At 51.1% G+C, this 17,112-nt stretch overlaps 1 protein-coding gene across 1 annotated transcript in view; it reads left to right on the top strand.

Moving 5' to 3' along the window:
* The window catches only part of SHPRH (SNF2 histone linker PHD RING helicase), a 763,974-nt gene that overhangs the window by 680,202 nt on the left and 66,660 nt on the right, over positions 1 to 17,112 (top strand). The window contains exon 27 of the mRNA XM_085612283.1: positions 5,806 to 5,892. Within this exon, the coding sequence (XP_085468409.1) occupies positions 5,806 to 5,892 (87 nt within the window). The remainder of the gene's footprint in view (positions 1 to 5,805; positions 5,893 to 17,112) is intronic.

The raw sequence follows: 17,112 nt of genomic DNA, 5'->3' as shown, positions 1-17,112 counted from the left end.
CTAATGTCTCTTACAGATATATTGTTACACAAGTAGTAACTTGTGCTTCACCACCCCGCTTCCACTACAGCTGCCACTCTTGCTCTCCCCGCCCCCCCCATGCCGCACAGGTCACGCTGTGAGAGGAATATTTTCACAACTCATGTCATGGCCGGACACACATTAGTCACCACAACCTGCCTGGCACATCACCCCGTGCACTGTTAACTCAGCAGCTTCAGGGTTCTCCTGCCAGCTTCGGCAGAATCTAGTTCTTGCCACCTTCTCGCTCCCACCACGTGTCATTGGACTCCCCTTCAGGCCCTGTGGTGAGAGAGAGAGGTGGAGAGCAGTGCACAGTCCGGCCTGACTTCACTCCAAACACCCAGCATGAAGAGGCCCCTTCGGACCAGCGCCCCCTGCTTCTGCTGGCCGCCCTCTGCACCCACCGGGCCACTGGTAAAAGAGGACTTCCGGGTCAGAGGGAATGAACCACCACGGCATCACTGGTGAACTTCATATTATTAAAATACTAACGTGTTCTGTTTTCATGTGTTGCAGTATTTTCATTTGTATAGCGCTTTCTAGCCAATGTCGGGGAGCAGAAGTGCATTATTGTAAGGACACAAAGCTGTAAGTGGGGAGTGCTTGGTTGGATGGAAGGGTGTAGTACTACTGTGTTTCAATGTCAAAAATGACATCTGACGTAGTGTGCGTTCACAATTTGCTGTGCAGAATGCCATCATGCCTAGAAGTCTCATGACGAATTTGACTTGTACTTGGGAATGAGGTTGAAGGTGTTGGCCTAGTTAGAATATGCTTTAATATGTTGTATTATGATGTGATCCGTTATGATATGCAACAATGTGGTATCCTATTTGTATACCTCCATGTTAGGTGCCTACATATATTCCGAAATCCCCACTGTGCCACGCTTGTGTTTTTGTATATTGGTCTGAGACCACACTCTTTGCTGTCTAATGTGAGCATGTCGGTCCTGGGGAAATGTGTCCATTAGCAGACATGTGACAGCACCTGGTTGACGCGTCATGCCAGAAAATCACTTAGTCCTGTATAACATATAAGACCTATCATGATGGGCTTTGCTGGCTCAGCGCAGAGCCCAGCGCCTGGTTTTATACATGCAGTGCTGCTCTTCTCCTCACTCTACGTCCTTGCGTCCCACATTACTGTTCTCCTCACTCTCTGTCCTTGTGATTCACTCTGCTCTTCTCCCCACTCTCCGTCCTTGTGCCTCACGCTGCTCTTCTCCTCACTAACCTTCCTGGTGCCTCACGCTGCTCTTCTCCTCACTAACCTTCCTGGTGCCTCACGCTACTCTTCTCCTCACTCTCCTTCCTTCTGCGTCACGCTAATCTTCTACTCACTCTCCGTCCTTATGCCTCATGCTGCTCTTCTCACTCCTTTCCTTTTGCCTCATGCTGCTCTTCTCCTGACTTTCCTTCTTTGTGACTCGCACTGCTCTTCTCCTCCTCAATCTCCTTCCTTCTGCCTCACATTGCTTTTCTCCTCACTCTCCGTCCTTGCGTCCCACATTACTGTTCTCCTCACTCTCCGTCCTTATGTCCCATACGGCTCTTCACCTCACTCTCCATCCTTGTACCTCACTCTGCTCTTCTCCTCACTGTCCTTCCTTCTGCCTCACGCTGCTCTTCTCCTCCTCACTCTCCTTCCTTCTGCCTCATTCTGCTCTTCTCCTCACTCTCCGTCCTGCTGCCCCACGCTGCTCTTCTCACTCCTTTCCTTGTGCCTCAAGCTGATTTTCTCACTCTCCGTCCTTGTGCATCATGCTGCTCGTCTCACACTCCTCCTTTGTGCCTCACGCTGCTCTTCTTTTCACTCTCCTTCCTTGTGCTGCATGCTGCGATTATCCTCACTCTCTGTCCTTCTGCCTCGTGCTGCTCTTCACCTCACTATGTCCTTATGCCTCACGCTGCTCTCCTCCTCACTCTGTTCTAGTGTCTCACGCTGCTCTTCCCCTCACTCTCCATCCTTCTGCCTCACGCTGTTCTTCTCCTCGCTCTCCTTCCTTCAGCCTCACGCTTCTCTTCTCCTCACTCTCCTTTTCTTTTGCCTCACGCAGCTCTTTTCACTCTACGTCCTCGTGCCTCATGCTGCTCTTCTCACTCTCTGTCCTTTTGCCTCACACTGCTCTTCTCATTCCTTGTGCCTCATGCTGCTCTCCTCCTCACTCTCCTTCCTAGTGCTTCACGCTTCTCTTCTCCTCACTCTCTGTCCTTGTGCCTCATGCTGCTCTTCACCTCCTCAATCTCCTACCTGATGCTTCATGGTGCTCCACAAATAACAATTATAATCCAACTCAAAATATTCCACTACACACCACATACATACATACATACACTCCATAACACATGGGTACAAAACATTGCCATTTACAATGCCAAAAGCTCAAAATCAAACAAATGCGAGACCTATTGCATTTCCAATTCTTGTTTAATACACCTTCTAGGACTTCACTGCCACTTACACCCAAGCACCCATACGGCTTCATCTAAAGATCTCAGAAAAAGAGACTCTTCGGGGCACTTGTAGGCCAGTGCAGCGCCGGCCCGATAAGGAGAAAAAGCCCAATGATGAAGCATGACATCCTTCGGGGTGTGTGAGGGCATCAAGATGAGGACACACTGCCCCCCCACAATTAGAGTAGCACACGATGAGAGTACCTCTTACGTCCCTTCTTTCTCTCTCTACTTAGGATCAGAATATACCATTCAGAAACAGAACTCGTTGAAGAGAATCTTACGCGAGCAGTTGCATCTCTGATATCCCAGATATCCTTTTGGGCCACCCTCTTGTTTTCTGTGGCGGTCCGCATTGCCCTTATGAAAATGTTGGTACTTCCCTGTCTACTCTACTATTTTTGCAACTTGCCATTGTATATTCCACCCCCTTTCTTTAGGTCATTTGAACAACTGTTGCACAAATTTGTATGAAACAAAACCCGTTAAAGTGTGGTGCTAACGAAACTATACCTACCCACTGACCAAGACGGGTTAGCCGTACCGAACTATGAATAGTATTATCTCACCTCAAAGCTCAAGTGGGTGGCTCAGTGGATAGCAGGTTTACAACTCATCAATCCTTCGTTTATTTCACCCCAGCTCTAAGCTGTCTTCACCATATCCTCAGCTGTTACAGGTGGCATACCAATGATTCTGTCGTTGCCTATACCTAACTAGATCAGCCACCCATATGCCCCAGCGATGGCACTACTTGGGACACCCAGGGGGCTGGCCTCACCTACTACAGTCAAATTAACAGTTTGGCATGAAGTGGTACTTCACACAGCAGCAACCACTATCAAGATGAAACTCTTATTCCCTATGAGACTCTCATGGCAGATGAAGGACTGCCCCCAGGCCATTTCCTTCTGCACATTGCCCTGATACGGTCACTGGCTAATAAATAGGGAAACATGTACCATGAACCCAAAACACACCTAATCATGTAGTATGTTCACGTAATGGGTGCAAGTCGCCATCTGACGTGCTGGCTAGCTGAATTGTTGAGTCTTCACACTGTGGTACCACCTACATCACTACGCCTTGCCTGGGAAATAGATTTATCATGTCCTTATACTGACAAAGAATGGGCTGCACTGTTGGCAAGCCCAACGCATGTCCCCTGAAATGCCCGGTTTCAATTTATACAATTCTACATTGACCATAGACCTTACTTCACCCCCATCCAAATTAACCGTTATTTTAATTGAATGGACACCACTTGACCCCGTTGTAATCAGCTTGACGCTGATTTTCTTCACTTGCTATAGACCTGTCCCTCCTTACAGCATTATTGGAGCAGGAGCATAAATCACCTCTCCACATGCACCGGGAGGCCTTCCTTGCAACATGGGAGGCTTGGCTGACAGGCCTTTATCACAGAGACCAGAAACACAAAACCACCTCCCGCTTTCTGGATCTGGGACTACCAGTAGCTAAACGCCTTATCACCTGTAGTTGGAAATCATATGAGCCTCCTACATTGGGGGCCTGGCCAGATTCCATTACCACATGGGCTTGGGCAGAGAGTGTGGTGCTTCACTGGGAGAAGACAAATTGGTGTTACCTAAATTCCCCTTCTCAACTAACTGGGACATGATCCCAACTGACCTCCATACGTCTTGAAAAATGACGATACCACTCAGCGATGCCTCCAGACCTGCTACGCGCAAAACGGGGACCTCGCACACCATTTAGAATTTGATATTTACAATTTGTCCTGATGGATCATATTCTGTCATGCTGTGTCAATTTTGAAATAAGTGTTATGTGGGAAAGGTATTATTTTACTTGTTTTTATTTCTTGTTCCTTACAAAAAGATTGTTTACTGATTGGTACACATATCGTTGCACTCTGACGTACCACAATCATACAGAGTAATTGCTTGATGTCAATAATCAGAAAAAAGTTTGATGTGTGAGACTGCACAACCTTAGACGGGTTCATATATGCCACTACATGTGACAGAATATCTTGAACATTGTTCCCAAAGCTGATACGTGCCTCCACCATCTCCACTGACATAGATAAAAGATTGTAAAATGTTCTGCTTTGTATTGAGTGTAAACATTCAATAAACAGATTAAATAAAATAAAAAAAAGAATGTATTCGGCTACCGACCCGATTTCTTAACTTTATGAAGCAAACTGCATACAAGCTGTGCAGGAATGACCAGATAGGCTCCATATTGTGACTTAGCTACCAGTGCCCCCTGTGGTTTAGCCAAGGCACGCGCCAGGGCCACTTCGGCAACCGGAACTGAAAGGATTAATCTGAGGCCGCACATATTTCCTTCAACTGCAGCCTGAATGACAAATTGCGTCTTAAGTCTTCGCCTTGCTAAGAACATAGCCCATGGCATATAAAAATATCATTCTGACTTCAGTGATGCTAGGCGCAAAAGCTGATTTTGTTAGAATGCAAGCGGGGCCCGGCATATAACATTACTGGCACCTATATAGGAAAGAGTGCAGTCATTGGCACTCTGATACCGCTATTTCTTGTGCCACGTCAATGTTTTAACATATGTATTTATTTGTCCATTTTATTGACAGTGGGTCATCTTGCTTTTAAATTGTTCCTATTAACTGGTTTTATAATACATAATTTTTTGTAATTCTTGCTGATTTCATTAGAATTGTAACAATTTTAATAAATCCTATAATAAAGCTATCTATCTTGCATGTCAGATGTTTTATACAGGCGCAGCATCTCGAGGTGACTTGTTATCTTGAAGTGTAGTTGAATGGTATCATGCTTTGAACATCGTTGAGACAATATAACTCGATATTCTGTGCTTACCTCAATCGAATATTTGGATGTTTTTGCTTCAGTTAGTATTCCAGTGCTGATAAGCTGAAGTGTAATGCTATTTGATTCCACTAAAACTATTAAAAGCTTCAAACAAACAAAATGTTTTATGAGGATACATTTTTGTGTATTATGCCCCTATGTCTTTTGAAGTAATCTATAGCATACATGTAGAAAGCTTTGTTTGGAGGGTTTGAATGTTGGTATGTGCAGTGTTTTCTTTGAACGTAGTAAAATATTGTAGTACTTAGAAAGGCCTGCTTTGGTTTTAGAAAGTACAATGCCTGCAAGATATTGCCTTTGCTTGGAATGTCTTTGCTCATTACTGGGTATCACATTTCGCGAATTACTGCATAAACATCCCCTATATATATATATATATAGTGATGTGCTCTAATGTGGAATAATCATTCAGAATGCAATTTTCCTTAACAATAATTGTGTGGATCTCAATCTTTTATATTTTCCAGTGGCAAGATGTCCTGGATATTATCGCAAAAGCGCTACAGGACAACAACCTGGTTTTTGCTCAGATCAACAAAATTCAGAAATTTCAGGTAAGAAAACATGTGAAGTATTGCATTTTCATGCCCACCATCAAAAAATGAAATGCATAACATGATATTAATGATCAGTCATTAATTGCTTTCACGCCTGTTTTGAAATCTTTTGTCTCCATTATCAAACTGATATCAAACATTAATCTGGAAAGTCACCTCGTACGTTTTTCTTTCTTTATTAAAGCAAAAACGACTATTGTTTAAAAAGGTTTATAAAGTTTACCAGTAACTGTGCACAACCATTGTATAACAAAATACAAAGAAAATAGGCATGCAATCAACAGGTTTTCGGTGTTAAAGAAGTAGACAGTGGGCCAAAGATTGATCACATATTTATTTAAAAAGCATCGTCTTCGGCGCAGCACTGTAGCTGAATGATTAATATTGATCACGAAGTATGTTGAACGTTGATCATACCTTGATGAAACACTGGTTGTCATTCTATGAATCCTGATGGGGGGAATTTGAAGCCCAAGTTTACTAAAGGAATTCATTGCAGCACTCCTCCTAAGAAAGCTTTCCTGGGCAATGGTGAGAGATATTGGTTAGATATTGCCACATCTGTGTCACTTGGTGGAAAGCCTAAGCAGCGTTAGGATGCGGTCATATTGGAGGCCATACTGAGACTTGCGCCTCGATTGATGGCCTGGATTGAGTTGAGACTGAGGTTACAATGCAGTGGCTTAAAAGGGCCACACCTCACATTCCCAGCAGTTCTGATTCTGTCTAGGGATATTGATAGTTGATGGCAAAGTTACATGTGCAACCAGGATTTCTGCCAAGTCAGAGGGTCTTGTTTTCACAAAGGCTGCTGAGAATAAATGTAGGTTTATGTTATTCAGTGCATCTAAGTTCGCTGCAGTTGACTCCTATATATTCATTCCTCCGTAACCTTATTATACAGGGCATTTACTTCCTGTAAGTAATTACTTAAAGTCCATAACGATGGACTCCATCTTGAGCAGGCCGATAAGCCATTTTCTATATTTTTTGCAGAATCATTGACATGTCTGCCTGTGACTCAGATGTCATGTGTACATATTTTTCCAAGAACCTGTGAAAGTGTCAAGCCACTCAGAAAATGAAATCAACCAATGTGACAGCATTCTGGGATAAGTGACTTGATAGCTTTTTCTCAAGGTCAGACAAGAACAGTAACGTAAACAGTATAGGCTGAATTGATGTGTTTTTACGTTATTTGTTTATAAGAACGCATATTAGACTTGCATCTTGATGCACAAAGGTCATGCCAGACATTCCTGAAGTTATGTCAGAAATCACCATCTCGAGAGCGCTAGGTGGCGCCTGACCGGCATGGCTGCTCTGCCGTGAGGCTCCGGCTGCCGGACCCCGCCGATCCGTTCTGCCTCGCCTGATCCTGCCCTGGCCGGCTGATTTCGACAGTTTTGGGGCCCGGGCCCGCCTGGCTGTCACTGGTGCGAGTTTGGGGCGCGACCGCCCCCCCGGAGCTGTGCTTGCCGCTTGTCATCGGCGCCGGGCGGGAGGCGGCTTTAATCCTGGACGCTGGGTGCGGGTGCGCGGCTACTCGAGACCGCGGCGCCCATGAGGCGGCTGGGCCTGGGGGTCCCGGAGGCCCGGTGAGGTCGTCGCTGCTGCTGTGGCGGCCCCCCCCCTCGGTGGGGCCCGACCTGCGATCCTGTGGTGGCGGCGAGGTGCTGTGGGGCCCATTCCGGGCTGTGGTGCTGGACGGACGGCCGGGCGGTGAGTGGGGCACTCCCTGGTGGGACGACCGGAGCGGCTGTGGGGCTGGAGGTGGCGGGGGCCCTCCCCATCGGGCCAGGTGTCGACGGTCGGGGTCCGGTTCCCCCCACCAACATTGCTGGTACTGCCCTGGTGTCCTGAGGCCTGCAGCGGCGAGCTGGTGGAGTGGCGCCGCGTCAGGGGTTCGGGCCGCAGGCCGGCGGTCAGGGGGAGGTGGATGGTTGTCCCTCGCCTCCCGCTCCTCCTTTAACCTCCCCCCCCGCCACTTTTTTCCTCCATATCCGCCTCTGGGGGCCTGTGTGTTGGGGGTGGCCCTCTCCGCGGGGGCCGTCTGGAGCCCCTGGCCCTGAGCTGTGCAGGGGCGGTGGACGTATTGGGCTCTCCGAGGCGGACGGGCGCCCGGTGACTTTGGCTGTGACGAGGAGTGGTGCCCCTCCGGGCGAGATCCTTGGCTGCAGGCGGGCTGCAGCTCCCCCAGGCTCATCATTTGCCGGATCGGGCGGTTGGCGGGCAGATCCACCGGGGGGCTAGTGACGAGGTGTCCTCCTGCTGTTCTCCTTTCAAGGCCTTCTGGAATCGCCGCAGCCGGATCTGTTGCCCGTGGACTGGGCGAAGCGCCCCCCGGGGTCGCAGTTGCCGCCGCCATGGGTAAGGACGGGGCTGCCCGGTCGACGCCCGCAGCTACCCAGACCAAGATGGACAAGTTCACGACTTCCGAGAAGGGGCCGGGCCCCGGCCCCTGGTACGGACCTTGCTGCCATCCTGCAGGCCATCACGGCATCCCGCTCCTCCCTGGAGGGCATGGTGGGGGAGGTGAAGGTGGACGTGGCCCTTCTTCGGCAGGACCTGCGTAACGCCATTGCCCGCATATCGGAGGCCGAATCCCGTATCTCAACCCCCGAGGACGACATCCACCAGCTGCAGGACCAGGTGCGTGAGCTTACCACCCACTCCAAAGAGCTGCACCGCCGAGTTGAGGACGCTGAAAATCGTGCCCGCCGCTGTAACCTCCGCCTGGTGGGGTTCCCGGAGGGGGCGGAGGCAGGTCGTGCGGATGACTTCCTGGAGCATTGGTTTCAATCCTGGATGCCGGTGGGCAGCCTCTCGGCCTGCTTCGTGGTGGAGAGGGCCCATCGTTCCCTGGCGCCGAGGCCCCCGGGAGCGCCCCCCCCGTCCCTTTATCCTGAAGATCCTGAACTTCAGGGACAGAGATGTGATCCTCAGGGAGGCCAGATGCTCCGCGAATCTCCGCTACCAAAACCACACTATAATGGTATTCCTGGACTACACCCGAGAGGTCCAGGAGCTTCGGCGCTCCTACCTGGAGGTGAAGCAGAAGATGCGATCCCTGGGCCTCCAATATCAGCTGCAGTTCCCGGCCCGTCTCCGGGTCATCTTCCAGCAAAAGACTTTCTTCTTTGATACGCCGCGGGCGGCCTGGACCTGGCTCGCGGAGGAGTGTCCCCTGCAGTGTGCTGGTCGAGGATCTCCGGTGGAGGGGCGGGCTGGGCGAGGAGCGCCCCGCTCTTCCAGGTCCCGACGGCGCACGCTGCCCCGGAGGCGCGCGGGGGAGGAGGTGACTGTCGTGCACTCCGGGGGGCGGCTGCGGCGGGCGTCCGGGGCTTCATCGGCCTCCTCGGTGGCGCCCACTGGTCCTGACGCCGCCGGGCAGCGGGCCGTGTCCCCCCAGCGGGCGGGCTCTGTGACCCAGCCTGCTCCTCAAATAGACACTTCGAACCTCTCCCGCAGCCCCACCATTTGACTTCCACTTACTGCTTGTGATGTATCTGCCGGTGGGTGGAGGTGGGGATCTGCTTCCTGGTCGCTAGACTTCGCAGTCGGGCCTCGGTGCTCCTACACATCTGTTGCTCTCGGCCAGGGCGGATGAATTGGGTCTGATCTGATTTATTAAGGGGTCCACTAGCACTCAGGCCCGAGCGTTTTAGCTTGGTTTTGGTTACACACTGTTAGGGCGACAGATGCTTCTGTTCTCGAAGTATAGGGTGGGGGTGTGGGGGGGGTTTGGTTTGGGATTGTTTCTTCCTCCTAGGGAGGTTTTTGTTGTTAGAGGGTGTACTCCTCGTTGTTATGGTCCCAAGGCATCATGTACTATTTGACCTGCTCTCCTGTCCGATCTTTCCCTGTCCCTCCTTCCGGGGAGCTCTTCTGCCCACGCACTTATTGGCCCCTGTGTGGGCGCAGTGCCCGCGGGGAATTGGCATCCTGCACGCTTCCCGACCCGCCCACGGCCCCCTTTCGCGGCCACTTTGTCTTTCTCCTGTCCTACATGCCCCTGCTCGCTCCCATGGCGGACACACCCCTGCCTAAAGCTGCGGTACGCGTCTTATCCTGGAATGTCAACGGTCTGCTAGATCGCTTCAAACGCATGGCGGTCCTCAAATATGCGCAGCGCGCGGAGATTGATGTCCTCCTTCTTCAAGAGACCCACCTTATGGGTAATAAATGTCCCTTCCTCGCCCACTACGGCTACGACAGGGTCTGGCTTGCGGGCTTCGCTAGGGGCTCACGGGGGGTGGCTATCCTGCTTAAGCGTTCCTTTCCCTTTGTAATGACCCAGGTGCATTTGGACCCCCAGGGTATGGCCGTTACGGTCTGTGGCGCCCTGGAGGGCCGACCGCTTACTCTGCTGTCCCTCTACGCAGCGCCATCCCTGCTGCAGTCCGCTCTTGCGTACACAGCGGACCTCCTCCCCAGGCTCCCGACGGTGTCTCTCGTCCTCGGTGGAGACTTTAACGCGGTCTATACACCCCATATGGACTCGACGGGTCCGATCTCCTCTACCAGGACCGCTCGCGCAAAACAGTTATCGTGTTGGGCTGAGGCCCAGGGCCTCTGTGACGTCTGGAGGGTTTGGCATCCACGCGAGCACCAGTATACCCATACTTCGGCAGTGCACCATTCCCTGCCCGTATTGATCTAGTTTTTGTTCCCTCCGCCGACTGTGCAGGGGTTTGTGATGTCCGCATTCTTCCGCGAGGCCTCTCTGATCACTCGCCGGTGCTTATGGCCCTCGGCCCACCTCCCTTTACGGCCCGTCCGACGTGGTGCTTGAATGCCTGGTTCCTTCAGGACAAGGCCTTTCGGGGGGTGGTGGAAAAAGGGATTGCGGAATACTACTTCCACAACGTGGGCTCTGTCTCTTCTGCGGCTGTCCTCTGGGAGGCCGGCAAGGCGACTATTAGAGGGGTTGCGAAGGGGCATCTACAGCAGCAGCGCTGGCGCCAACTCCAGCAACTTACAGCTTGTGAAGCGCAGGCCCTGGCGCTTGAACGCGATCGGGAGGCGTTGGGAGACGCCGCACGGGCGCGATGGCTGGCCTTTCTCCGCGAGGAGATACGCATGCACTCTCTGGATGCGGCAAAGACTCTCTGGCGCTCCTCGGTGGCCCGGGTCTACGGGTGGGGGGACAAGAACGGTACGCTCCTGCACCGTCTGGCCACCTACCCTTGTGTAGGCCGGGTAATTCCGGCCATCGCGGACGCCGCGGGGGAGACACACACGGTCTCGGTGGCAATAGCTCAAACCTTTGCGGATTATTATTCCCAGCTATACCGGGCGCGGACACAGGGGCTTTCCCTTGCGGGATTGATGGGGGAAGGTGGGGCGGCCCTGGCGCGGTTGGGGCAGGAGCATAGCGAGACCCTGGACCTGCCCATTACCCTCCAGGAGGTCGAAATGGCAATCTCCCATTTGGCACCTGGGAAGACCCCGGGACCGGATGGTTTTCCACAGGAGTATTACGCCCATTTCCGTGATGCCCTGGCCCCGCGGCTTCGGGATCTCTTTGCAGAGGCGGTGGAGAAGGGTTCCTTCCCGCGAGAAACAGATACCGCCACTATAGTCGTCTTGCCGAAAACTCAACCCCCATCGCAGTCCTGCTCCGATTACCGGCCGATCTCTCTTATCAATACCGAGCTCAAAGTCTACGCTACCGTTCTTGCGCAACGACTGCGCCTGTTTCTGGCCGCGCTGGTTCACCCGGACCAATGCGGGTTTATGCCAAATCGAGGTACCAAACACTGCCTGCGGCGCCTGCATCTTGCTCTGGCCCACCGTGAGCGCCTCTCTCCTTATCTGGCCCTTCTCCTGGTGGACTTCGAGAAGGCTTTCGATTCGGTGGGGTGGGAATATCTTGGGGACACCTAAGAACTCATGGGGTTCGCCCCCAGGTTCGTGCCATGGTTCGGGTTCTTTACACGGACCCACGAGCTCGGGTACTGGTCAATGGGACCTTGTCCCGCGCGTTTTCCATAGGGCGGGGGACGCGGCAGGGCTGCCCGCTTTCGCCCCTCCTCTTCGCCCTGGCGATGGAGCCCCTGGCTGTGCTCCTCCGGGCGGATCCTGTCCTCCGTGGCTGGGACTGGCCGGGTATGGTCCCTGATAAAATCGCGTTGTATGCGAACGACGTTCTTATTTATCTCTCAGATCCGGCTGTCTCGGGTCCTCGGGTGCGCCGAATTCTTCACCGGTTTGGGCAGGCATCTGGTCTCCGTTTGAACTCCGGGAAGTCTGTCCTGGTTCCGCTCCACCCTTCACGGGAGTGTTTTGATTGGCAGTCTGACATTCCTCTTCGACGGCTGTCCTTTAAATACCTGGGGATTTGGGTTGCCCTTCTCCCGGAACTGTGCTGGACTCTTAACGTGGCCCCCATGGTTAACAAGGCCAGATCAGATATGGCGAAGTGGCAATCTCTCCCATTGAATCCGTTGGGAAGGATCGCTCTTTATAAGATGATGATCCTCCCTCGGTTTTTATATATGCTCCAGAACACGCCCTGCTCCTTCCCCCGCTCCTGGTTTCGGGACCTGGACAAGACCGCGACTAAGTTTCTTTGGGGCGGAGGTAGATCCCGGTTGGCCTTGGACCGCTGTCGCGTTCCTTCCTATGACGGTGGCCTGAGCATGACGAATCTTTACCTATACTATTTTGCTGCGCGGCTGCTGGTGGTCCACGACTGGTTTTCGGGTGGGTGGGACGATCCGGCTTATAGACTGGAGGTGCGGCTCATCGGATTCTCCTCTATTCAGAATATTCTCTATGGCGCGACGGTTCCTGGATCGCTTCCAGAGGTAGTGCGGGCCCCCTTTCTGGCGTGGCGAGCGGCTCTACGGCACACTCGGTTGTCGAGGGTGCTGACCCGGGTGACACCGCTATGGCACGGCACTTGGATGCGGGAGGTGGCGGGACTCGGTGGCTTTCGTAGCTGGGACCTCCTGGGGATCTCCTGCCTGGGCGACGTCTGGCGGGGAAGCCACATGTGCTCCTTTCAAGAGCTCCGGAGTCGGTTTTCTCTGCATCCCTCGCAGTTTTATCGTTATCTGCAGTTGCGCCATGCGCTCCAATCTTACGTCCCTCTAGATTCCAAACTCCCTGACCATAGCCCGCCTGAGGCCCAGGTGATGCTGGGATATCTTGGGAAGGGGGGCATCTCCCGCATTTACCGATCCTTGGTTAATAATACCCCGATGGACTGGAGTGGGCTGAAGCAGCGGTGGGAGGCCTGGGTAGGTCCTCTGGACGACAATGATTGGAGGGACGCCCTCATGGCGCCCAGGACAATCACCGCATCGGCTCGATTGCGGCTTGTCCAGGTTTATTACCTTCACACCGCATACCTGACCCCGGAGCGTCTGTTTCGCGCAGGCCTGTGCCAGGGAGCCTCGTGCGGGCGGTGCGGGGTGGACCCGGCAGATTTCTTTCACATGGTCTGGTCTTGCCCTCGCCTGGCCGGCTTCTGGAGGGAGATTGAAACTGACTTAACTGACGTCCTGGGATGGGAGGTCCCCCATGACCCTCGATTAGCGCTGCTGGGCATAACGGATGGGCTGGATGGCTCCCGTAACGAGCGCTATTTCCTAACTACGGCCCTGGTGGTGGCCAAGAGAGATATAGCGGCCGCCTGGAAGCAGGCTGACCCACCCAAGGGAGGCAAATGGCGCAGAGGGGTGGATTGGTGCGCTGCACAGGAACGGACACTGTACGCTGCGAGGGGCTGCCCCAAAATGTTCCGTAAAGTATGGGGGAAATGGCTCGGGGCCTAGTTTAAGGGGGGGTATGCATGGGGCGGGAACGGAGGGAGAGCGGTGGGGGAGATTGCTTGGACTGCTGTTTTTTAATTACTATGTGATGGGTCTGACTATTATCACCTTGCTCAATTTGCTGTATGTCCTTTTGGATCTTGATGCCTATTTGAAAATAAAAATTTGTTTATCAAAAAAAAAAGAAATCACCATCTCAGATAAGATCGAGTATAAAATGCCTGCCACTTGACCACTTGTCAGGAGAGGTTCTTCAACCCTGATTATTGCGCATGATACTACCAGAGAAGATCTTGAATGCCAGATTGCAGAGATGCTGCTACATCACGCTATATGCTAAAAGATGATAACAAGCTAAGTCCAGGATGAGAGGAGCTGATGCAACGCATTTTCCTTTTGTAGGGAATACTACATCCCTGGCTTCTGATAACTACAGCAATTTTGCTGTAAACAGGTATGCAGCACAATGATTCTCCCTAGGAAACTAGATGCAAGTAATGCTACTGCATGCTCTTTGTGTGTAGCGTATAGATGTAGGTTTTTGGGTGTTAGGTTGTTAGATCACATTCTAACTAGGGTAGAAATGTGCATTTTATTCTCGTTGGAAACATGCATTTGTGCTGTGTTAATAATATACTGTATGGTTATGTCAAATGTGCTCAGCAACAGGAGGAGACAGTTGAAATAAACTCTTTCTAGTTAAAGTGTATTTTTTTAGTGCTGTGTGTGTATGTGAAATTTTAAAGAACAAAATTGGCTTTTCAAATTACCAGGGCATCCTTTGATACCTATTTTAGTAACCCAAATGCATTGACGCCAATTCAACTATATATCGGGTGGGTCTCTGCGGGGCTACAATAAGCTGTCTTTCACATTAAATCATTGATGGAAGTTCACTCGTATCACACGTGGGTGTGAAAACAAACCTAGATCCAATCCAGGGTCGTAGTTTATGCAACAGTATATAAGGAATATGAAGGCCGCTCCTCTGCTCACAGTTTACTATATGTACTGGTACTGCCAGTAATGCATTTGGATTTGCTAGTCTTTTGTGGCTAGCATTGGATAATATTTATAAATATCTATTATTTTGTCCTCGCTATTTTATGGTGTTTGTACTATTTTTGTTTTTGGTAAGTGTATTTCCTTTCCCCGCTTTTGTTTAATATATTTGTGATAATTACTAGAACAAACATTTAAAGAAGTAAAGCAGGTTCTTTCACTCCTATGATGGGGTACAATTTACAAAAGTGTAGGTGCACCTATTTGCAGCTTAAATGTAAAAAAATAGCATCTACATTTTGATTCACAGAATGTAGATAAAGAACATTTTGAATGATAAAATTCACTTCTGGTGGTAGAAAATCGTCAGTGTGATAGATTTTCTGTTGTCGTATGCTGAAGTAATCATGTTTCTGATGGATACTTCTAATCCTAGATTCCTCACCTTTTGAATTTCCCCAGATGCCAGACAGGTTCTAGAACCTTTTCAGCAATTGCTCGAGGGCAGGTATGTAGTGCAGTCAGACTCTGCGGCAGCCTCACACCGCCTCCAGAAGTGACAGCATGGAGTCACATATAGGTGGCACCTGTGCTGGTGTGACTGAAAACCTAGACCGATAATGAACCTCCAGTTCTTGAACACATTTCTTCAGATGAACAAATGAAGATGTTGACTCTGACTCTGGGCCTCTCTGCTCTAGATCCAGGGGTCCAGATTGTGTCCTTGGAATTGAAGGAAGCATACTTTAATGTGGCCATCCTGCAGCCCAAAGACACTTTCTTTGGTTTGTGGTAGTGGTTGAACACTTTTAGTTTTCCTGTCCTGCCCTTTGGCCTCACCTTGGCCCGCTGGTTATTTACAAAGTTGATGGTGGTGGTTTCTGTTCTTCTTTTGCAGGTTAGGGATACATGTATTCCTGTACCTCGACAATTAGCACTTGAAAACAAGTTCATTGCATTCAGTCACTGACCACATATAGACAACTGTCACCATGATATCATCCTTGGGATTCGCCACAAGCTAGTTGAAATCCCACATTCTACCAATGCAGAGAATTGCCTTCATAGGGCCGTTCAGGACACAAGTCAAGGACATCCAGGTGATGATCCCAATGTTTTGTGCTCTCTCCTGTGTTGTGGGGCAGATAGTCTGAGGCTTTTTGGCCTTGTGCATGCTGCTTGTTCTTCGACCAATCAATGGCCCTGCATAGCTTCTACCCATTAAACCAGTAACCCATCTGGTCTATACATTGATATATACATGGTACTGGGATACTTTATCTGATAGAGACATCTAGTTGCAGATTCCTTACCTTTGAATTATCCCCAGATGCCAGACTGGATCTGGAAAACTTTCTAGAGCAGTGCCTCTGCTCGTCGATAGTGGGCGTCAAACGACTCCGTAACTACGTCATCCATCAAATGTGACGTTGACAGTCCATATAAGCCCTCCCCAGATGCTCTGACATCCGTTTCTTCCTTTCCACGCTTCCACACGGATCCGGAGAGCTGAACCCTCTGGTTTTTTTTGGGGTCTATCTTCACTTTTATGGACAACACAGTGTGCCTTTTTCTGGATCTCCTATGAATGACAGTGTCAGCCCCAGACCCACATACTGTTTGCATGTGGTGTCTGGGCGTGCACCATGACTCCGAAGAGTGTGGCTCCTGTCTTCATCTTTAGTCATCGGCGTTGCGGGAGTACCGTATGGCACTTTTGGCAGCGCAGTGGTCGAAGATCCCTAGTCTGTCGTCTATGAGCGTCCTTCATCTTTGATGTCAACTGGTACGTCATGCCATAGGTGGCCTAAGTCTCTGACATGCCTCCAATTCCTCCAGTTGTGGAGTCAGAGTGAGAGTCTGCCTGAACCTTACGGTATTCTCCAGCGCCTAAACGATTCTGGATCGGATGAGAAAATATTATCTCTCCCTTTATGCTATTTTTGGTTCTCCGACTCCCTCTGGTGCACGTTTCTGCCCATGGAGGCCGGTGGAGCCTTGACTGTCCCCATGCCTGTGGGGCTTCCCTCAGCGTCAGTGAGGCCCTCTGGATCCGTGGTCAGATCCAAATCGGCTCCCGTACACAGCTAGTGGGGTTCCAACCAGTGATGCAAGTGTTGGGTCCGTCAACGCCAGTCGCTGCTACTGTCTCTTTCCTCCCCGACACTGAGATGGCGCCTCATCAACGTCGGCAGAACGGATCTATTCGTGTTACATTCCTCCTCCTGTGGGAGTGCCCCCAGCTGTCCCCCCCCCCCCCCCCTTGGGAGACCAGTGTTTTGGGCAAGTCAGGGATGACATGGGTGACACTGCTCCGCTTCCTCTGGAGTTTCATTGGGTGTCTGACCTTGGTGAGGCTAGTGGCCTTGGCTCTTCACCTGCCTGGCTTGTTTTCTCCTCCAAACCTCACTAATGAGGCTAGCTCTGCTTTTTC

This window comes from Triturus cristatus, chromosome 6 (assembly GCF_964204655.1).
Source record: "Triturus cristatus chromosome 6, aTriCri1.1, whole genome shotgun sequence".
Classification (NCBI taxonomy): Eukaryota; Metazoa; Chordata; class Amphibia; order Caudata; family Salamandridae; genus Triturus; species Triturus cristatus.
This window is presented reverse-complemented; position numbering and strand designations above follow the sequence as displayed.